General features: G+C 40.6%; 1 protein-coding gene across 1 annotated transcript in view; it reads left to right on the forward strand.

The window, feature by feature from the left end:
• Positions 1 to 292: 292 nt before the first annotated feature.
• The window catches only part of CIAO1 (cytosolic iron-sulfur assembly component 1), a 39,378-nt gene continuing 15,007 nt past the window's right edge, over positions 293 to 24,663 (forward strand). The window contains exons 1-3 of the mRNA XM_082256922.1: positions 293 to 447; positions 12,253 to 12,401; positions 12,496 to 12,607. Of these exons, the coding sequence (XP_082113048.1) occupies positions 309 to 447; positions 12,253 to 12,401; positions 12,496 to 12,607 (400 nt within the window). The 5' untranslated portion in view covers positions 293 to 308. The remainder of the gene's footprint in view (positions 448 to 12,252; positions 12,402 to 12,495; positions 12,608 to 24,663) is intronic.

Raw genomic sequence — 24,663 nt, forward strand, 5'->3', positions numbered from 1 at the left:
ACTTGTAAACATGTCGGAAATAGGCCTGGTCCTTAAGTGGTTAATGTTGGTTTGAAGGTCACACCAAATATTGATTTGATTTGGATTTCTCTTCTGTTCATTTACTTTCCACTTTTGTTAATTTAAAAAAAAAAAAAAAAAACACTTTGATTTCTGAAAGCATTCCTAATTTACAGCATTCTTTCATTCCTGCCTAAAACTTTTGCACAGTACTGTATATCATTTTTTAAATGAAATGTTAATAAAGGGTCAAAAAATGAGTCCCGTGTTGTACAGCTCCACCTTACTATTCACAGGTGTGATTTAGGATGAAGGACACACTGACCCTGCTGGCTCGAGTTACAGCCCACCCTGACTCCCGCTGCTGGTTCCTAGCATGGAATCCATCTGGAACTCTCTTGGCTTCCTGTGGTGGGGATAAAGTTATCCGTATCTGGGGCAAAGAAGGTGAGTTTTTGTTATATTTATGAGCAATGGAAGTACAGGGGTTGAACAAAAATATGAAAAGAAACCTAATAATAACCAAGCACCCAGACAGTCAACGGTTAAATAGTAAAATAGGGACAGAGTAATCCAAACAAACTGCTGCAGATTCACCACATCAAATTAAAAATCCTAAATAATCAGCACACGTTTTATATCCCTCTCCTGTTGACTAAAACTTATATTCAATATATAAAAAAAAAAAAGCTAATGTACCACAAAAATCAGAGATCTCAATACATATTCATAGACATATCCTAAGGTTATGGAAAAATTTATACAAAAAAGTGCAAAGTACGCACTGCAAATTTGTTTAACCACTTTAAGACCAGAATGATTTGCTCCCTTAATGACCAGGCCACTTTTTTCAACTTGGCACTGCGTGACTTTAACTGACAATTGCGCGGTCATGCGACACTGTACCCAAACAAAATTTACGTCCTTTTTTTCCCCACGAATAGAGCTTTCTTTTGGTGGTATTTGATCACCTGTGCGACAATTCTGAAAAAAAAAAAAAATATTTTTCACATTCTGCTATATAACATTCCCCCCCAAAAAAATTAAAATATCCAATTTCTTTTAACATTTTAGGCCAATTTGTTTTCTGCTACATATTTTTGGTAAAAAAAAAAATCGCAATAAGCGTATTTTTATTGGTTTGCGCAAAAGTTATTGCGTCTACTAACTACGGGAAATATGTATGTCCTTTTTATTGTGTTTTTTTTTTTTTTGTGGGACATTGCGGCGGACAGATCGGACCCCTGACTGACATTTTTTACACTTTTAGGGGACCAGTGACATTACTACAGTAATCAGTGTTAAAAATATGCACTGTTGCTGTAATAATGACACTGGCAGGGAAGGGGTTGACATTGTGGGTGATCAAGGGGTTACTCGTGAGCCTAGGGGAGTGATTCCAACTAAGGGGGGGCGTGGCTTGTGGAATGACCATAGACATGTGATCCTATATAGAAGGATCACAGGGGCTCTATGATCATTTCAGGGAGAAGATCGGTCAACTGTGTTTACAACAGCTGACCGTTCTTTTCTCTCAGCGAGGAATGATTGCGGGTGTCAGACGGCAATCGGAAGCCACCTGCCCGCTGTATCGGCTTCCCCACTGACGGGCAGGGGCAGGAGTGCGCGCACTCGCCCCCTAGCCTTCTGCTCGCGACCGCCGTACAGTTACGGCGGTTTGCGCAGGACCGGCTGCCTGCAGCAGTACATCTGAGGCAGGCGGTTGTAAAGATGTTAACAAAAAAATCTTAAATACCACATAAGTAATTCATATCTTTTTTTTAAAAAAAATAAATAAAAAATGTGGGACACAAATACAATAAAAATATATAAAATAAACTCATATGTGAATAAAATCACATATATTTTATATATGTATACAGTCAGGTCCATAAATATTGGGACATTGACACAATTCTAATCTTTTTGGCTCTATACACCACCACAATGGATTTGAAATAAAACAAACAAGATGTGCTTTAACTGCAGACAGAAAAAACTCTTTGGTTTCTTTCACAGTATGCTTCGGGTCATTGTCCATCTGCACTGTGAAGCGCTGTCCAATGAGTTCTGAAGCATTTGGCTGAATATGAGCAGATAATATTGCCCAAAACACTTCAGAATTTATCCTGATGCTTTTGTCAGCAGTCACATCATCAATAAATACAAGAGAACCAGTTCCATTGGCAGCCATACATGCCCACGCCATGACACTACCACCACCATGCTGCATTGATGAGGTGGTATGCTTTGGATCATGAGCAGTTGCTTTCCTTCTCCATACTCTTCTCTTCCCATCACTCTGGTACAAGTTGATCTTGGTCTCATCTGGCCATAGGATGTTGTTCCAGAACTGTGAAGGCTTTTTTAGATGTTGTTTGGCAAACTCTAATCTGGCCTTCTTGTTTTTGAGGCTCACCAATGGTTTACATCTTGTGGTGAACCCTCTGTATTCACTCTGGTGAAGTCTTCTCTTGATTGTTGACTTTGACACACATACATCTACCTCCTGGAGAGTGTTCTTGATCTGGCCAACTGTTGTGAAGGGTGTTTTCTTCACCAGGGAAAGAATTCTTCGGTCATCCACCACAGTGGTTTTCCATGGTCTTCTGGGTCTTTTGGTGTTGCTGAGCTCACCGGTGCGTTCTTTCTTTTTAAGGATGTTCCAAAGAGTTGATTTGGCCACACCTAATGTTTTTGCTATCTCTCTGATGGGTTTGTTTTGTTTTTTCAGCCTAATGATGGCTTGCTTCACTGATAGTGATAGCTGTTTGGATCTCATATTGAGAGTTGACAGCAACAGATTCCAAATCCAAATAGCACACTTGAAATGAACTCTGGATATTTTATCTGCTCCTTGTAAATGGGATAATGAGGGAATGGCACACACCTGGCCATGGAACAACTGAGCAGCCAATTGTCCCATTACTTTTGGTCCCTTAAAAAGTGGGAGGAACATATACAAACTGTAATTCCTACACCTTTCACCTGATTTGGATGTAAATAACCTCAAATTAAAGCTGAAAGTCTGCAGTTAAAGCACATCTTGTTTGTTTCATTTCAAATCCATTATAGAGACAAAAAGATTAGAATTGTGTCGATGTCCCAATATTTATGGACCAATATTTATTCACTGTAGGTCTTGTGAAAAAAGATCAATCAGTGATTCAAGTGCCAAAGTAAATATATAATTCACTCAATGCTATATCTTCTGTGTCAACTCGTGTAAGACACCCAATGTGCTCCATTCACTGTATCCCAAACCAACTCACCAGATGGGAAGCTGGTAAAATTATAAACCAGCAATCGGGCGTCAAATAGTGTAAGACTTTTCCAGCAGGTTGGTCTAAAATCCACAGGTGGATCTTCCCACTCTGTCCATAGATGTTTACAATCTCAGGGATATGTCCGGTAAAGAGAGAAGGAAGGATTCCATAGCGTAGTTCCGTAAAATTAAATTTTTTTAAAACATGTTAAAATGCACTCGTCTTCTTATGTGTCAACCTGACACTGGGGTAATGTGTACATATCTCTCTTTCACTCCGGCTCTAGCTCTGAGAATGGAGTGCGATGCAAAGCTGTGTTGGTCGGCGTCCTGGCCACAATTACTTATGTGGTATTTAACCCCTTCCGTACCGCGTCATGTAAAATGACGTCGGCACAAATCCTTTCTCGATCTGGGCGGACGTCATATGACGGCGCCCGGATCTCCCCGCTACGGCGCGCAGCGTGGCGATCGGGGGTGAGGCTCGGACTGAGCCCAACCCCGATCAAGGTAAACAGCCAATGAAATTGGCTGTTTACCACGTGATCGGCTGTGTCAATCACAGCCGATCACATGAGCGGCTCCAGCGCGAGCCGCTCGTTCCTTCCTTAATGCGCGCCCCCGGGGGCGCGCAGCGCGGCGATCGGGGACGAGGCTCGTCCCTCGGACAGAGCCCATCCCCGATCTAGGTAAAGAGCCAATGAAATTGGCTCTTTACCACGTGACCGGCTGTGTCCAATCACAGCCGGTCACAAATGTCATCAGAGAACACGGTAACTAGCCGTCACCGTGTTCTCCTCCTCACACACTGATCCTGTGTGAGGAAGAGATTGTGGTAACAGCTAGTTACCAAATACAGTGCACCCCAAACACACTAATTGCCCCCCCCCCAATAAAGAGCACCTGTCACTAGCCCATCAAAGTACCAGAGTACCTGTCACCAGCCCATCAGGTACTCTGATGACAGGTACTCGGGTACTCTGATGGGCTGATGACAGGTACTCGGGTACTCTGATGACGGGTACTCTGATGACGGGTACTCTGATGACAGGTACTCGGGTACTCTGATGACAGGTACTCGGGTACTCTGATGACAGGTACTCGGGTACTCTGATGACGGGTACTCGGGTACTCTGATGACAGGTACTCGGGTACTCTGATGACAGGTACTCTGATGGGCTGGTGACAGGTACTCTGATGGGCTGGTGACAGGTACTCGGGTACTCTGATGACGGGTACTCGGGTACGCTGATGACAGGTACTCGGGTACGCTGATGACAGGTACTCGGGTACGCTGATGACGGGTACTCGGGTACGCTGATGACGGGTACTCGGGTACTCTGATGACGGGTACTCGGGTACTCTGATGACGGGTACTCGGGTACTCTGATGACGGGTACTCAGGTACTCTGATGACGGGTACTCGGGTACTCTGATGACGGGTACTCGGGTGCTCTGATGACAGGTACTCGGGTACTCTGATGACGGGTACTCGGGTACTCTGATGACGGGTACTCGGGTGCTCTGATGACAGGTACTCGGGTACTCTGATGACAGGTACTCGGGTACTCTGATGACAGGTACTCTGGTACTTTGAGTACCCGTCACCAGAGTATCCGAGTACCCGTCATCGGAGTACCCGAGTACCTGTCACCTACCCATCAGAGTACCCGAGTACCTGTCACCTACCCAACAGAGTACCCGAGTACCTTCCACCTGCTCATCAGAGTACCTGACACCTGAAGTACCCGAGTACTTGCCACCTGCTCATCATTAACCATCACTACTCATCAGTACTCATCAGTACCCATCAGTACCTATCACCTATTAGTATCAGTACTGATCATCCGTACCCATCATCAGTTCAGTATCACCTATCAGTATCAGTACTACTCATCAGTACCTATCACCTGCCTGTCACCTGCCCATAAGAGTACCCGAGTACCTGTCACCTGCCTATCGGAGTACTCGAGTACCTGCCACTTGCTCATCAGTACCAGAGTACCTGTCACCTGCCCAGCAAATTACCCGAGTACCTGTCACCCTTCATACAGCCACCATGTCCAAGTCCAAAAAGGTTTATATACGTTGTTCGTTTAAACCTAAATACCGGTGTTATGGCAGCAGATAGCTGCCATAACCCTGGTATTTTTTTAAACGGTGGACGGTTGGCTTTCCGATAAGGGTTGTCCCAGCGGCGGATTCGCCGCGGGATCACCCTTCCGGGGTGGCGGAAGAGGTGCCCCCCTCCCGCTGCATTCTGGTCCTTTTCCCCGCTTACCGGACCCGCCGGAAGCGGGGAAAACGATCCGGTCCCAGATCCTCACAGACAGGATGTCGAGTGAGGGCAAGCTTGCCCTCACTCGACTCTATGGTCTTGGAGGACCGGAGCTACGGCAAACGTCGTTGCCTAGCAACCAGTTTAAAGGTCCCTTTTTTTTTTTTTTTCATTTTATTAAATTTTTTTTTTTTTTTTTTTTTTTTTTTTTTCTATCTTTTAGTGTACTTGTGAGATCTGAGGACTTTTTGACCCCAGATCTCACAAAAAAAGAGGTCCTGTCGTGCCTTTTTCTATTACAAGTAATGTTTACATTTCTTGTAATAGAAATAAAAATGATCAATTTTTTTTTTTTAAAAAAACAGTGTAAAAATAAAAAATAATAAATAAAATAAATAGTAAAAAAAAAAAAAAAAATTAAAGCGCCCTGTCCCCGCGAGCTCGCGCGCAGAAGCGAACGCATACGGAAACCCCGCCCACATATGTAAACAGTGTTCAAACTACACATGTGAGGTATCGTCGCGATCGTTAGAGCAAGAGCAATAATTTGAGCCCTAGAACTCCTCTGTAACTCTAAGATAGCAACCTGTAGAAATTTTTAAAATGTCGCCTATGGGGATTTTTAAGTACCAAAGTTTGTCACCATTCTGTGAGCGTGCGCAATTTTGAAGCATGACATGTTGGGTATCTATTTACTCGGCGTAACATTATCTTTCACATTATGGAAAACAATTGGGCTAACTTTACTGGTTTCTTATTTTTTAATTAAAAAAAGTGATTTTTTTCCCAAAAAATTGCGTTTGGAAGACCGCTGCGCAAATACGGTGTGATAAAAAATATTGCAATAATCTCCCATTTATTCTCTAGGGTCTCTGCTAAAAAAAAATATATAATGTTTTGGGGTTCTAAGTAGTTTTCTAGCAAAAACAACTGATTTTAGCTTGTAAACACCAAATGTCAAAAATAGGCCTAGGCAAGTGGCTAGGATGCATGATGATGCTCCTTGGATGTTAGGCCCCTCTATATGGCTAGGCTGTGAAAAAGTCTCACACATGTGGTATTGCCATACTCAGGAGGAGTGGCAGAATGTATTTTGGGGTGTCATTTTTGCTATGTACATGCTATGTGTTAGGAATATTCTATAAATTTACAACTTTGTGTAAAAAAAAAAAAGTTTTTATTTTTTTCCCACATTTTCCAAAAACTTGTGGAAAAAAATGACATGTTCAAAGGACCCATAATGCCTCATAGAATATACGTTGGAGTGTTTGCTTTCCAAAATGGGGTCATTTTGTGGACTTTTCCATTGTATTGGTGCTCTAGGGCCTTGAAAAGTGTGATAGGTAGTAAGAAAGTTTTATGTGTATTTATGCTCCTAAAACGCCTTATGGCGCTACTTTGACGTGGAGTCTCTTTTTGTGGCCAGGCTGTGTAAAAGTCTCACACATGTGGTATCACCATACTCAGAAGGAGTAGCAGAATGAATTTTGGGGTGTCATTTTTGCTGTGTACATGCTATGTGTTAGAAATAGCTTATAAATTGACAACGTTTTGGGAAAAAAAAAAAATGTTTTCTTCATTTTCCCAAGAATTGTGGGAAAAAATTATAACTTCAAAAAACTCACCATGCCTCTTACTAAATACCTTGGACTGTCTACTTTACAAAAAGGGGTCATTTGGGGGGTATTTGTACTGTCCTGACATTTCAGGGCCTCAAGAAAGGAGAGGCCATCAGTACATCTGGTGTGATCAATTTTCAGTAATTGGTACCATAGCTTCTAGACTCTAACTTTCACACAGACTAAATAATATACACTAATTTGGGTTAATTTTACCAGAGATATGTAGCAGTATAAATTTTGGCCCAAATGTATGAAGAAAAATTAATTTTTTGCAAAATTTTATAATAGAAACTAAAAAAAAGTGTTTTTTTTTTTTGCAAAATTTTTGCTCTTTTTTTGCTTATATCATGAAAAAAAAAAACCCCAGTTGTGATCAAATACCACCAAAAGAAAGCTCTATTTGTGTGAAAAAAATGATAAAAATTTTGTTTGGTTACAGTGTAGCATGACTGAGCAATTGTCATTCAAAGTGTGAGAGTGCTGAAAGCTGAAAATTGGTCTGGGCAGGAAGGGGGTCTAACTGCTCTGTATGGAAGCGGTTAAGATTTTTTTGTTAAACAAATTTGCACTTCTATTTTGCACAGTGTACTTTGCACTTTTTCCGTAACCTTATATTTTATATGAATATGTATTGAGATCTCTGATTTTTGTGGTATATTAGCTCTTTTTTATATATTGAATATAAGTTTTAGTCAACAGGAGAGGGATATAAACGTGTGCTGATTTATTTAGGATTTTTAAAAATATGAAAAGATTATATGATTTGCAGGTGTGAAAGTGTCAACATGTTTTGTGTTGAAAGCAGAAGTGATGTAACATGGGACAGTAGGTGGCATAAACTCCAAACCTACAAAGAACACTAGACATCCCTAACCGGATTAATAATGATTGCGGCCTTGTTGATTGGTTTTCACAAATATAATGAATTCACTGTAACTCTTTTAATCCATGTAGCAGTATTTCCAGGTCTTATGCCTGATGTGGGTCTGCCATTGTTAACGGTGACACCTCCAACACGTTTGAGTTGAGACCCCAGGTGTGAGAACTGAGACAATGACCATTCCGGCATCTTTGGTTTGGTTGTTTTATTGTATTTAGGGGATGGGAGAAGGGAATGAGTGAGATACTCCTCTGGCTCAACTAGCTACACTTGAAGAAAGATGCCTGTTAGCGCTGCCTTGATGCCGGCTGAATGCCAACCAGCGCTTCCTGTCGCTCAAAGACACTGTAGTACTGAAACTGTGCTGGAATCCTCGACTTTAATTCAGAAGATCCAGGACTGTAGAACACTTGACTCCTGACACTGCTTTAGCTCAAAAGTCACTGAACAGCTCCCTCAAGCCCTGCACTAGCTGAGGTAGCTCTGTGTAGATACTTGTGCTGCTGCAACTCTTAACTTTATACACTTCGCACTGTACACTGACTCTTCAGTGCCCAAACTGCAGGCGCCCCTTTAACACTTTAGGGTCCTCTGACTAGGTACCCCCTTTACACTAGCTGACTTCTGGATCCCTAGAACCTTCTCCGGAGTGGTCCCCTCTGACACTAGGCAGATCCCCAGGGGCAGTCCACAGTACTCACAACCTTTGTAGGCTTTCCTGTAACTGGACCCCTCTCTCTCTCCGCAGGTTCTCGGCACACTGGATCCCCTCTGCAGCTCGGCTTTACACTCTCTGGATTCCCAGGCCGCCACCCGGGTCTCCCGCTTCCTCTGACAGGAGGAGAGAAAGCCGTACTCTCCCTCCTGGGACTCTGCTTCTGGCCAAAGACACTGCGTCATGCAACCCCTTCAGACTTAAACCCACTCCCAGAATCCTCTGCGACAGAATCTGCCTTCTGGGGTAGTTACAAGCCTGAATATATCCCTGATTGGGTTTCCTTCATTGCCCAATGAGAAGCCTCTCATAGAGCCAGTGGGGAGACTCCCCTCTCAGCAGACACACCTGGAAGCCATGACACCCTGACTGACAAAAGGAATCATGGCCCTGCTGTTCAGCAGACAAGACCCACTATACTTTACCTAGCACCTACCTGTAGGGTGCTACATCCATAAATGCTTTAAAATCAGTGGGGGGGCTCTTCAACTATCTCTCTGGTGACTGACAAAGACCCCCCCTCAGCCTCCTGCCTAAATATGGGTCCTGGGAATTTCTGGAATGTTCTGGGGGGTCAGATGACCTTTAATTACCTATCATAGAGGACCCCCCCAGAACTTTCCAAATCAACCGGCCTTTTTTGACCTATCACAAACCCCACCCCCCTTCCCCCGATTTAAATCAGTGGGGGGCTTAAAACTTCTACCGCCATAATCCCATGAGCAAAAGAGGGGTCTTAAAACAGGCTACCCCCCCCCCCCCTCTTTCCTCACGTTCTTTTGCATCCGCTACTGCTACACAATTTGGCCGACCATGTGCACCCCATGGTTGTTTGCTGAAGACATTTACCAAGATAATGCTCTGATTCACACAGCTGGTGTTGTCAAATCATGGTTTGACGAGCGTGTAGATGAAGTCTGTCTCCTTCCCCGGGTACCACAGTCTCTGTACCTCAATATCCTAGAGCCACTATGATCAATTTGGGAGAACAAGGTTCAGGCTCGTGCATATCTGTGAGAACTGGAACGATTTTTGCATGAGTGGTTACATATTCCATTACCCACCATTCAAGACTTTATATTTGTCTATTCCCATGAGAATTCATGGCATCTTAGATGGCAAAGGCGGTCCAACACCATAAAAGCTTATGATTTTGTTCTTTTAGCTAGTGTTTCCATAATTTTGTCCAACCCCCGTATATTTTACCAGGGGGGGACAGACTTTTCTGTTAGAAACGCTAGCAACTTTAGTTTGTTTTAAAATGCACCTATTATTGAAAACCTTTTCTGATCTAGTCAGCTGCAAAATGATATAAGGCAGTATTGCCTCATCAGCCGGAGAACAGCTTTGGCCTTGTTCAATTTATAATCAATAACTATTTTATATTACTGACAACATGTTATAGGCCACCTCATCTTTTACATAGAACGTTTCCAAATAGATGAGATACATTTTGGAGCTGTCAAAAGCAAATAGGCACACTGGTCAATATTTGGTAGGATTGTGAAAAGAGCTGCCTATCTTAGGGGAAAAGTCTATCAATTACACAATATTATAACAGAATAAAAAAAAACAAAATGACTCCAGAACTGGTTTACTTCAGATTCAATTTAGAATGCTAAAAGATCCATATAAAGATATGTTTAGCTGTAGCAAGGACAACCGTACATAGACAAAATTGGAACACAATGAATATTCCCTCATTGGGAGAATGGTGTGATGTGAAACTATGAGAATGCAAGAATAAATCTATAGAAATTATGGAAATTAGGTTTCTATAGAGCTGGACACTACAGTTTATTCACTAAAACTGGAGCGTGCAACTGTGCATGGCAACCAATTAGCTTCTAACTTCAGCTTGTTTAATTAGGATTTGACAAATCCTGGAAGCTGATTGGTTTCTATGTAGAGCTGCACCAGATTTTGCACTCTCCGGTTTTAGTAAATCTATCATTATGGCTGGAATTTGAGGTCAGAAGAATTTAAGTCTTATAATAATGCTTACTTGTAGGTACAGTAAATATCTCCTAAATGTGCACCGTTTAGGAGACATTTACTTTAGTAGCAGCCATTGACGACATTGGCGCATGCCATCCATTGAGAGAGCTGTGCTTGCGCAAGTGTGGGAGGGATGGCATCATAGCTAAGGCCATTTGGAAGCCCTTTCGGTAGTGACAACACATACGAGCACATTATGACACATCCCCAAGGGTCCTCCTTTTTTTTTTTTTTTTAAGTTTACTACTGCTTTAAACTGATGACCTGTAAAGGCTTTTGAAGCATCAGTTATAGATAGTTTTGTGTAACTTCGTTTTTTGCCATTTCTCAGGCGTGCAATTTTTTTTAGCTTTATAGGGGTTTGGTATTTACTTAATGCAAAACCCTATTTTTTTTATATTTTACTAAAAAATTTGGTATTTTGTGTTCATGTGCACTGAAAGCTATTTTTGTGTATTCCTAAAAATATGTTTGTTAAACAGTTGTGCAAATATCGTACAACATAAAAAAATTACCATTTTTATTCTAAAGGCCTTGGTTTTCAGAAAATTGTTTTGGTATTTTAAGCAATTTTCTTAATTTTCTAAATGCAAATTTACCATGTGTGTGAAAAATGTATACATTTCCCCATTAAATGTTGGTTAAATGAAAAAATGCTGCAATGAGGAAGGGAGAGAATTGCATTCATCCTAAAAAATGCACAGCTGTATTCCATCATCATTCTGTAGAGTATACTGTTACCTACTTGGAATTTTTCTGGCACCAAATACATTTACCAAATTTTGCTTTGAGTTGCCTGAAATAAAAATTAGGTATGGAAATAGGGATTGTTCTACAGCTCACTGTAGAAATTCAGCTATACCGAAGAATTGCCTACACATGCGCATGATGTCATCCCTGCCCAGCTAATGAAAGCGGCTGGTGTTTGATACCCGGAAGCCAGCCACTCAAAGATGTCAGCGGCTGGCAGGGAGCTGCAGGACGTCGCATCGCTGGTGCCAAGGTGAGCATAGTTCTGCTTTAAAGTGGACCTGAACTCACAAAAGTTGAAGATTTGTTATAGTATAGGCAACATCTAGAAGTGTTAGTTGTGCCTAAGCAGTACCCACAAATCTTAAATTAAAAAAAAAAATAATTATTAAACGTCTGAAAAATAGCATTTCCTGGCATGTTAGAGTGTCTGTAATCTCATAGTTTTATATCTCTAGTGTGAATTTAGGCAATTTTGGTTTCTGAGATTTGAAGTGAGAGATAGTGATTTTACTACTGTGCTGCTCACTGTTCTTTTTGCTGAAGTCTCTGACATAAGGAAGCAAAGCCCTGTCTTCACCACGAAGACTGACTTCACACAGCGTAGAACAAGGCATGGTTTTATTTTCTTTTTTAATATAGATAAATACATGTAATAAACAGCATTCACCTATCCATTCTGCTATGGCTTTTATTGTGTTTTGTTTTTTTTTTCTACACATCATTTTGCTTTTTGTTGTGCAGATGGTAACTGGGTATGCAAGTCAGTCCTCGGTGACGGGCACCAGCGCACTGTAAGAAAAGTGTCATGGTCACCTTGTGGCAACTACCTTGCTTCTGCCAGCTTTGATGCCACCACCTGCATCTGGATAAAGAAGAAAGAGGAGTTTGAGGTAGGCAAATGTTTGGGTTAAACAAAGGGGCCATAAGTATCTGATTAAAAGGAGTGTTGTCGGGTTTGAATATTCCTTATTTTTCCAATTCCAGGTGGTTACAACACTCGAGGGGCATGAAAATGAGGTCAAATCTGTGGCCTGGGCACCTTCAGGAAATCTTCTGGCCACATGCAGCCGTGACAAGAGTGTCTGGGTGTGGGAAGGTGAGCCTGACCATTTGACCTGCAGTTTAGTGTACCTATTGCTAAATGTTAAGGGGTAGTAATTTATTTGCTGATGAATTCAACCTGTTAATGTGGTGAGAAAAATGTGCTAAAAAAAAAATGAGCAAAGTGTGTTTCTTGGAATGCTTATTTTGAATATTAAAGCAGAACTCCAGGCAGAACATTTTATTATCTGGCAGTATTGGTGCTGTCATACGTTGGTGCAATGTGCTACTTGTTTCTCTCCCCAGAGAAATCCAGGGTGAATTTATAATATTTGAATCCTGGCGTGAATCACTCTGACCTCTGTTTTGTAAGACCGATGGCCGCTATGCTCTGTATCTCCTTGGCCACTGGTCTTGTCTTTGCCCCACTGTAGTTCCTTACAGTGAGCAAAGATGTAATTATGTCCCTGCTCACTGTAGTTAGCGGACTCCGCAGTCTGAGACTCCCGGTCCAAGCCGCCCACTGTGCATAGCAAATACAGCCCTGTGCGTAAACTCCTCTACCTCCCCTCTAGTTCTCTGTACGTGCTGCCTCTCAGGATAACAGTCACAGCTATCAGTGCTAACTCCTTCCTCCACTCCTCCAGTTCACTGCCCACGCTAACTCAATTCCTGCATTTCCCTATGCATCATGGGAAATATAGTCCCCATTCCCTGCTTGGATGTAATGTAGAGCGAGCACTTTTTTCCTAAGGAAATAGGACGTCACTGGGGCTGAAGCTCATGGATTACAAGAAAAGTAAGGCAATATCATTTAAACTGTTTTAGCAGTTCAAGAGAACTTAGCCCTGATTCACACCTGTGTAGCTTTGAAATTTTGTGATTTCAGAGCCACACATCAGTGCGATTTGCACTGCCAATTTCATTGCAGGTTTCAACTTAATTTAAAGAAGTCTAGGCAAGTGGCAATTAAATTGGTAAAAAGTAGTTCAGGAATCTTTTTCATAATCAATGCAACATCAACGGTTCCATTGCTGGCAATGGGGTGTGACTGAGGGAGATAATCAGCTATCGCAAAAATAATTCGATCTTGGAGTTCTGCTTTAAAATGTATTAAAGGTTGCTATTACTTTGGTTTTCATAGTGTACAGCTTCAGAATTATGGTAAGTCGGTGTAACTCTGTGGCTGCATTAGTCATGCTATTGTGCAATGGCCCCACATGGGTTTCCCAGGGAGAATGATGATTTTGCATGCACAAAAATTTAGTCAACATGGCCATGTAGACAGCAATACGTGCTCCAGTTTTATTTTGTCATTAAGACAGTTCATTAAAGATGGCTGTATGAGTATGGGGCAGTACATTATAACTAAAAGGTCCCACTGACATAGCAGTTTTATATACAGTACGTTATCTTTTGTAGTCCTCTGCATGCTTGGAAGGAACTTTGTAACTGGCATTTTTTGCAACCATATTTATCAGGACTAAATATAATCATGTTCTTCTGAAGGACTGTATTTATGGCCCACATATTAATTGAAACTATTTTACTGTAAGATACCAAGTAAGGGCTCATTTAGATTTAGGATTGGGGGAGTGTTAAAAATGCGCAGTTGAATTTTGTATACTGCCTATCCTCTGTTCTGTGTATTCTATATGTGGTATATGTTCCATGCTGTGTATTGTTTGGACACTTGTTTTCTGTGCATGTTCTGTGTTTTGAATGCATTGTAAGGTAAGGTGTGGTGCATGTGTTGTGTATATACCCCCAGCCTCTTCACTTCCTTGGAGTGCGATCACTGCAGAATCAGTGGACTCCACTAGGGACACAGGAAGATTGAAATCATTTTACCCTTAGGCCTCATGCACACTGGACATTTTTACAGCTGCTGTTTTTGGCGTCAGATGTTTTTTTCTGCAGACAGCAAACTCCCCAGCATGTTATCCTATGTGTCCGTGCACACATGGACTGTTATCAGCAGTTTTTGGCAGGGTCGTTTTCTGGCTGCAAAAAAACCCCAGAACTAGTGGGTTTTAGGAGGCCTTTTTCTAACCGTAAAAACGCTCTAACTCAGATAAAAGCTAAAAAACGCTAAGAAATGTGGCTATTCGGCGTTTATCAACGTTTTTGAGCCATAAGCTTTTGTGGGAGTATAGTTTTGCTAAATAACGCTGGAAAACGCTGCTGAAAACGCCTTCTACAGCTTTCTACTGACGTTTTGATAACGTCCAGTGTGCACGAGGCTTTAAAGTGTATTTATTATCACAGTGCAAAAGGTATATTTGCAAATGAAGGAGCGTACGCATATAAGCGGCCTCCCGGAAGTGGGTCTTTATCCATGGGGTCACATATACAGGTGCATCTCATAAAATTAGAATATTTTTAAAAAATTAATTTTATTTCAGGAAAATTCAATTCGAAAAGTGAAGCTCATATTTTATATAGATGTGTTACACAGAGTGATATATTTCAAGCATTTCTTTCTTTTTAGTTTTGATGATTATGGCTTACAGCTAGTGAAAACCCAAAATTCAGTTTCTCAAAAAAATAGAATATTACATAGAACCAATAATACAAAAAAAAAGGATTTTCAATACAGAAATGTTGGCCTACTGAAAAGTATATCCATCTACAGTATAGTATGCGCTCAATACTTGTTTGGGGCGCCTTTTGCATGAATTACTGCATCAATGCGGCGTAGCATGGAGGCGATCAGCCTGTGGCACTGCTGAGGTGTTATGGAAGCCCAGGTTGCTTTGATAGCGGCCTTCAGCTCATCTGCATTGTTGGGTCTGGTGTCTCTCATCTTCCTCTTGACAATATGCTCCAAATCATCATGGAATGTGGAAAATGTTGCACTTCATTTGGAAATCAAGGTAAAGGAGTCTGGAGGAAGAATGGAGAGGCACAGAATCCAAGTTGCATGAGGTCCACTGTTTCCATGTTTCCACAGTCTGTGATGATAAAACACGTTGGACCAACACCAGCAGATGACATGGATCCCCAAATAAAGTCCAAAGTCAGCACAGCCCTCTACCAGGAAATTCTAGAGCATTCATGCTTCCCTCTGCTGACCAGCTTTATGGAGATGCTGATTTTCATTTTCCAGCAGGACTTGGCACCTGCCCACATTGCCAAAAGTACCAGTATCTGGTTTAATGGTATCACTGTACTTGATTGGCCAGCAAACTCCCCTGACCTAAAGCCCATAGAGAATCTTTGGGATATTGTCAAGAAGAAGATGAGAGAATCAAGATCCAAAAATGCTGAAAGCTGTTATCAAAGCAACCTGGGCTTCCATAAAGAGTCAGCAGTGCCACAGGCTGATCACCGCATTGATGCATGCAAAAGGAGCCCCAGCCAAGTACTGAGTGCATACTATACTGTACATGGACATACTTTTCAGTAAGCCAACATTTCTGTATTGAAAATCCTTTTTTTTTTTTGATCTTATGTAATATTCTAATTTTCTGAGATACTGAATTTTGGGTTTTCACAAGCAGTAAGCCATAATCATCAAAATGAAAAGGAAGGAATGCTTGAAATATTTTACCCTATATAAAATATGGGTTTCACTTTTTGAATTGAAATACTGAAATAACTTTTTGATAATATTCTAATTGTATGCGATGCACCTGTATACGTTGCTGTGTTTGTGCTGAATGGAGAAAAAGATACATTGGGGTTTATTTACTAAAGCTGGAGATTGCAAAATCAGGCTCACCTTTACATAGAAACCAATCATCTTCCAGGTTTTTGGTTTCTGTGCAGAAGTGAGCCTGATTTTGCACTTTCAATCTTTAGGCTTCATTCAGACTTTAGCGTGGAGCATTTTGAAGCGGCACCATTAATTTGAATGGGCCTCCCTCTGCTCCAAAGAAGTTTATGTACCAAATCTTTGCACAGAGCCAGGAGCATTTGGCGTTGCGATTTTTGCACATGTTGATGCTTGACAATCGCAGCAAAATCGCACTGCGTTGGGGTGCCATTAAGAAATAATGGCATCGCAAACGCCTCCCATATTTTTGCTGCGATTCTGCCCGCAATTCAAACCGCCTAGGTGTGAACGAAGCCTTAGTGAATTATCCTCATTGTGTCTTTTCTTTTTCTCCTTGCAAAGCAAGAAAGAAAATTTAGCTAGATCATGGTTTTGGTTTGATCTAGGTCAGTGTCAGAGTTTTAGGCTAGGTTCACACTGCTGTGATCGGATTTTGACTAATGCCTCGTACACACGCAACGATTATCGGCCGACCGATCGTCCGACTTTTGTCCAGAGTGGTGTTTTGTTGGTTGGAATGTGCCTAGACTGCACATGAATTTTCTCGGCCAACAAAAATCTACTTCAGAAGTGATGTCATGTTCTGGTTTACTTTCCGTGTGTTTTTTCTTCTCTGAGCATGCCCAGTCTTGCTCATCAGATTTTTGTCTGCCGAAATCTGTACTGACTGAGGGAAAATCGGCCGTTGTGTTGACGGCCAACAAAAATTTTATAGCCTGCACACCAGATTTTTTTTCGGCCGAAAAGTCAGAGTCGGTTGTCGGAAGCATCATACTAACAAGCCGAAAATCGTCCGATCGGACGTTGGCCGAAAATTCCTGGCCAATAATCGATGCGTGTGTACAAGGCATAAGAGGAGAGCATATAGTGCAAAAGTATACCTGCGCTGCTACCAAAACAAACTAATAAATAAATCTCAGTAATTATTATGTATAAATAATCTGTGTAAAGTGCTAGTGCTCAACTTAAAATACACAATCCTATATCTTAAATACCAATCAATATAAAAATATACATAAATACAAATTTATTACACGTGAAATAAATAAATGTGAATAAAAATTCTTCAATTAACGACGTGCTGAAATAGTGACAGTCTTTGTGCAAAGTATAAGTCCAAAGTGCTGCGTGCTCATAAAACAAGTGCCGGTGCTCTCTCTACATGGGTAGGTGCTCCCCTCCTGGACCCCTACTCACCAGAAGCCAAATAATACACCGCCTTCAAAAAATATATCCTTAGGTGGAACGAGCCTTATTGGACCATCAACTCAATAGCTTTACTGTAGATCACATCATCCAGGTATTTGCTCAAAAAAAGAAAAGAGATGCTGGCATCGTGAAGTATGTAACTACTTTATTCGATGCACACAATACAAGGTACACTTACAATATGGCAAAGGTTCAAACGCCTAAAAGTCATCCCACGGGTTGCCAATCCAAACGACTGTACTTACTCCCCGTGTCCCCGTAACTCGGAAGGTGGATGTATTCCGGCGTAGTGCGTACTCGGACGGACAGCTTGACGCGTTTCGCTCCTCACACAGAGCGTTATCAAAAGCTGGTCCGCTCCAGATACGCACTATATTTATAAGGTAACAAAATTACATAATTGCTGACACCTTAGAGGAACCGGAAGTAGAATGCCGCCATTTTGTGATTCCTATGGTGGTAAACTTCCTGTTCACCATCATCCTACTATGTCTTTTCATTGATATCTACAACAGTTTATCCCCACATCATAAGCTTTTGTTGATCGCTTTAATATTTTCTGGTGCAATATGATATATTCCTAAAATTGTGAGTTAAAAGCTAGTATGGGCAGCGTGGTATTCCAATGGCGGAACCGGAAGTGGCTCCGCCATGTTGGGACTCACAATCTCTCCATATGCCGGAACCGGAAGTGATGTCGTCATATCGGGGTGAGCCGATGACGCACTTCCTGTTCCTCGTAACGATCTGGTTTTGGCTTAATCCAGCTCATGGGGTATACCAATCTGACTCAAGATGCGTCTAGCTATGGGGCCAATTCACTTTTACTGCCTTGTTACAAACTAAGCCGGCCGTGACTTATTATTAACATTCGGCGGCGGAACCGGAAGTCCCGCCGCCATATTGGAACACCCATTATCATATAAAAATATCATAGCGGCCACCATATTGGGACTCCTAATCCTATTGTACTTCCTGTACACCACCTTACTCATCCTTACTGCTCATATTTAATTACTGCTCTAATTAATAAGTGTCAAAACTTTTAAAACACGGAGGCGTTCTAATTGCGGTGCCCCTTTACATACAATACACCTTACAAATAAAAAAATTAAATTAAAATAAAATTAATTTCAATAAAAATACTCAATACATCCACATATATTAAATCAATAATTGTATGACCACTATGCAAAATCTTTTTCATAAATTCAAGATAATTTATATGAGCCTATATCAAGTTTCCCTGAGAAGGCCTATATGTATATATACTGTAAATGTCATTATGTTATACAACAATTCCATATCTAATACATTAACAAATTATTAAATAATTAAAAAATTATTAAAAAATTATTAAAAAATATATACTTTTCTCAAATCATTCTATATGCCTAATTATACTAGAAAAGGCTAAAAAGTACATAATAATTGGCTACACAATATCCCAATTTTTGTCCTATTAAAAGACTTAAAATTAAAAATTATTAATAAAACAATTAATATCCAATTCTACATTAAGACCTGCAGGGATCATGGTTTTTAACTGTTGAATCCACCATGTTTCGTTCTGAGACACTGCTCTTTTTAAATGTGTCCCTCTCCAATGCGGAATAATCCTATCTATACCGCAAAAGGTCATCTTCCGAGGGTCCTTATTATGGTATAGTCTGAAGTGGTTGGAAAGGCTATGTTTGCGGAATCCTTTCTTTATATTACTTATATGCTCCCTCAACCGTATTCTTAATTCTCTCGTAGTGCGGCCCACATATTGAAGGCCGCACTCACACTGTAGTAAGTATGTCACATGTGTATTCCTGCAATTAATAAATTGGTTAATCTCATATTTCTTCTTTGTTGCCCAAGATTCAAAGTGCTTAATACTTCTCCTTTTGTCTATGCGACATGTCTTGCAGGCTACACACCTGCCACATTTATAAAAACCTGTTCTATCCAAGAAGGTTACCAATTTCTTTGGGGGATCTGGAATGCTCTTGACAATTCTATCTTTCAAAGTGGGAGGCCTTCTATAGATGAACTTGGGTTTATTAGGCAACATTTGTTTAAAAATTGGGTCCCTTAATAAGATGTTCCAATGTTTCCTTATACTTTTCTCTATGGATCTGTATTGTTGATTAAATTCGGTGCAAAATGCAATATCAAAAGTTTTTTTATTATTATTTTTGGGTTTGTCAGCCAGTAGTTCTTTCCTATCTATTTTCTCAACTTGTTTTTTCACTCTATCTAGCTGTTTTCTAAAGAAATAGGAAAGAACTACTGGCTGACAAACCCAAAAATAATAATAAAAAAACTTTTGATATTGCATTTTGCACCGAATTTAATCAACAATACAGATCCATAGAGAAAAGTATAAGGAAACATTGGAACATCTTATTAAGGGACCCAATTTTTAAACAAATGTTGCCTAATAAACCCAAGTTCATCTATAGAAGGCCTCCCACTTTGAAAGATAGAATTGTCAAGAGCATTCCAGATCCCCCAAAGAAATTGGTAACCTTCTTGGATAGAACAGGTTTTTATAAATGTGGCAGGTGTGTAGCCTGCAAGACATGTCGCATAGACAAAAGGAGAAGTATTAAGCACTTTGAATCTTGGGCAACAAAGAAGAAATATGAGATTAACCAATTTATTAATTGCAGGAATACACATGTGACATACTTACTACAGTGTGAGTGCGGCCTTCAATATGTGGGCCGCACTACGAGAGAATTAAGAATACGGTTGAGGGAGCATATAAGTAATATAAAGAAAGGATTCCGCAAACATAGCCTTTCCAACCACTTCAGACTATACCATAATAAGGACCCTCGGAAGATGACCTTTTGCGGTATAGATAGGATTATTCCGCATTGGAGAGGGACACATTTAAAAAGAGCAGTGTCTCAGAACGAAACATGGTGGATTCAACAGTTAAAAACCATGATCCCTGCAGGTCTTAATGTAGAATTGGATATTAATTGTTTTATTAATAATTTTTAATTTTAAGTCTTTTAATAGGACAAAAATTGGGATATTGTGTAGCCAATTATTATGTACTTTTTAGCCTTTTCTAGTATAATTAGGCATATAGAATGATTTGAGAAAAGTATATATTTTTTAATAATTTTTTAATAATTTTTTAATTATTTAATAATTTGTTAATGTATTAGATATGGAATTGTTGTATAACATAATGACATTTACAGTATATATACATATAGGCCTTCTCAGGGAAACTTGATATAGGCTCATATAAATTATCTTGAATTTATGAAAAAGATTTTGCATAGTGGTCATACAATTATTGATTTAATATATGTGGATGTATTGAGTATTTTTATTGAAATTAATTTTATTTTAATTTAATTTTTTTATTTGTAAGGTGTATTGTATGTAAAGGGGCACCGCAATTAGAACGCCTCCGTGTTTTAAAAGTTTTGACACTTATTAATTAGAGCAGTAATTAAATATGAGCAGTAAGGATGAGTAAGGTGGTGTACAGGAAGTACAATAGGATTAGGAGTCCCAATATGGTGGCCGCTATGATATTTTTATATGATAATGGGTGTTCCAATATGGCGGCGGGACTTCCGGTTCCGCCGCCGAATGTTAATAATAAGTCACGGCCGGCTTAGTTTGTAACAAGGCAGTAAAAGTGAATTGGCCCCATAGCTAGACGCATCTTGAGTCAGATTGGTATACCCCATGAGCTGGATTAAGCCAAAACTAGATCGTTACGAGGAACAGGAAGTGCGTCATCGGCTCACCCCGATATGACGACATCACTTCCGGTTCCGGCATATGGAGAGATTGTGAGTCCCAACATGGCGGAGCCACTTCCGGTTCCGCCATTGGAATACCACGCTGCCCATACTAGCTTTTAACTCACAATTTTAGGAATATATCATATTGCACCAGAAAATATTAAAGCGATCAACAAAAGCTTATGATGTGGGGATAAACTGTTGTAGATATCAATGAAAAGACATAGTAGGATGATGGTGAACAGGAAGTTTACCACCATAGGAATCACAAAATGGCGGCATTCTACTTCCGGTTCCTCTAAGGTGTCAGCAATTATGTAATTTTGTTACCTTATAAATATAGTGCGTATCTGGAGCGGACCAGCTTTTGATAACGCTCTGTGTGAGGAGCGAAACGCGTCAAGCTGTCCGTCCGAGTACGCACTACGCCGGAATACATCCACCTTCCGAGTTACGGGGACACGGGGAGTAAGTACAGTCGTTTGGATTGGCAACCCGTGGGATGACTTTTAGGCGTTTGAACCTTTGCCATATTGTAAGTGTACCTTGTATTGTGTGCATCGAATAAAGTAGTTACATACTTCACGATGCCAGCATCTCTTTTCTTTTTTTGAGCAAATACCTGGATGATGTGATCTACAGTAAAGCTATTGAGTTGATGGTCCAATAAGGCTCGTTCCACCTAAGGATATATTTTTTGAAGGCGGTGTATTATTTGGCTTCTGGTGAGTAGGGGTCCAGGAGGGGAGCACCTACCCATGTAGAGAGAGCACCGGCACTTGTTTTATGAGCACGCAGCACTTTGGACTTATACTTTGCACAAAGACTGTCACTATTTCAGCACGTCGTTAATTGAAGAATTTTTATTCACATTTATTTATTTCACGTGTAATAAATTTGTATTTATGTATATTTTTATATTGATTGGTATTTAAGATATAGGATTGTGTATTTTAAGTTGAGCACTAGCACTTTACACAGATTATTTATACATAATAATTACTGAGATTTATTTATTAGTTTGTTTTGGTAGCAGCGCAGGTATACTTTTGCACTATACACTTTATGAAGGTACATCACCTTTTATACCAGCAGCAGCCCACTATACAGTGGTATTTGTATAATTATAAGTATAATTATAATCCTCAGCGCTAGCCTTTAATCCTTAATAAGAGGAGAGCAGTATGGTCATAAAACTGTGATCTCTAATCGGCCACTCATCAGACTTCTTAATTGGTCAGATCATTTCTGTCAACATCCTCCTCATGGTCCAGACGAGGCGCTGCATTAGCAGTTGGGAGCTCTCTCTTTTTTGTTATCTTTATTTTGAGAGGGAACATTTTTTTTTTTTTTTCCCCACAAAGATAAATCGGAAACGAGAAAAAGCATCACATTACAGATGAATGTGGCAATCACAGCAAAGAAGAAACATACAGCTGACATTGTAGAAAATATTATACAAAAGTGGACACAATCTGATCTTCTATGCAGGATGGCTATGAGATTCAGGTTGCTAGGTTCCACATCATATTGTGTGAATTGTCAGCAGTAATATACCTGATGTTGAAATGAGAGCAACAGAGCACTCACAGAATAAGCAACACAAGGGAAAAAAAATTAAAAATTTGAACAAAGAAAAAAATAAATAAAAGGAAATGTCAACAAAAAAGCACTTTTGATAAGGTTGCGTTGTCACATTTTAAGTATAAACAGTGGGCCAGAGCGCAACATGAACACTTTAAATATCAATTTAAATTAAAATAACATAGGCCACAAAACATATTGTCCCTTTGTAGGCTGTAGATCGCATATCCGATTATCAGAAGTCATACCTCAATGCCTCATAGAGAGGAAAGAAGCTAAGGGCAGTTCTCAAACCCCTACCTTGGGATACATCAGGCATAGGTGAAGTGGGTTGTGAGGCCGCCAAGGCGTACAAAGTATATTGAATCCAGGTGGCTCAAACAGCATAAAACTTGCTAGCGAGCCTTGCATGTTGCCATCCATTCCTCTGCCTCCATTATATCCCCCAATCGTATCCACCCTGCACGGTTCCAAATTTGGGTCTTCTTCCAGTAGACTGGAATTAGTCGTAGTGCTGCATTTAGAAGATGAGGCAGAATGCATTTGTAATAATTAAGAGGGATGGAGGGGACATGGAGTAGGAACTACTGTGGTAAATCAGGCATGGGTGCTCTCTTAACATCAAACAAGGAACATCCGGTATGTTCTATGAGAGACACTGACCCATCTTGTGATTGGACTGCTGACTGTATAGAACCAAGTGTCTGTTAAAGCAGTTTAAGCCCGAAAGCAAACATTTATTATATTGCGGCTTACCAGTTCTTTTCAAGAAAGCCTAAAAAAGGAAACTAATACAGCCATCACAACTAAACTCACTGGCCACTTTATTAGGTACACCTTGCTAGTACCGGCTTGGACCCCCTTTTACCTTCAGAACTGCCTTCATTCTTCGTGGCATAGATTAAACAAGGTGTTGGAAACATTCCTCAGAGATTTCTGTCCATATTGACATAGGTGCTCTATTGCAGTGGTCCTCAACCCTGGCCTACAGGGCCCACTAACAGGCCAGATTTTCAAGATAACTGAAATACATCCCAGGTGATATAATTTGCTGCTCAGTGATTGCAGTACTCTAGTCTGCATCTCCCCAAGGTAATACCTAAAATCTGGCCTGGTAGTGGGCCCTGTAGGCCAGGGTTGAGGACCACTGCTCTATTGGATTGAGATCTGATTACTGTGGAGGCCATTGGAGTACAGTGACCTCATTGTCATGTTCAGGAAACCAGTGGTGAGATGATTTGAGCTTTGTGACATGGTACATTATCCTGCTGGGAGTAGCCATCAGAAGATGGGTACACTGTAATAAAGGGATGGACATGGTCAGCAACAATACTCAGGAAAGGCGTGGCATTTAAACGATGCTCAATTGGTACTAAGGGGCTAAAAGTGGTGTGCCAGGAAAATATATCCCCAAACACTTACACCACGAGCCTAAACCGTTGATACAAGGCGGGATGGATCCATGCTTCCGTGTTGTTTACGCCAAATTCTGACCTACCATCTGAATGTCGCAGCTGAAAGTGAGACTTTTCAGACCAAGCAACGTTTTTCCAATCTTCTATTGTCCAATTTTGGTGAGCCTGTGCGAATTGTTGCCTCAGTTTCCTTAGCTGACATGAGTGACAGCCCATCTGCTTTAACCTCCCTGGTGGTATTCCCGAGTGTGGCTCGGGGTTGACTTTCAGTACCAAAAGGGGTAACCCCGAGCCACAATCGGTATTATCCCAGAATGTTACGACGTTCTCTATTTTCCAGGCACAAAGAACTGGAAAAGCA

Source organism: Pelophylax lessonae, assembly GCF_965119305.1.
Source record: "Pelophylax lessonae genome assembly, chromosome: 4".
In the NCBI taxonomy this organism is placed as follows: Eukaryota; Metazoa; Chordata; class Amphibia; order Anura; family Ranidae; genus Pelophylax; species Pelophylax lessonae.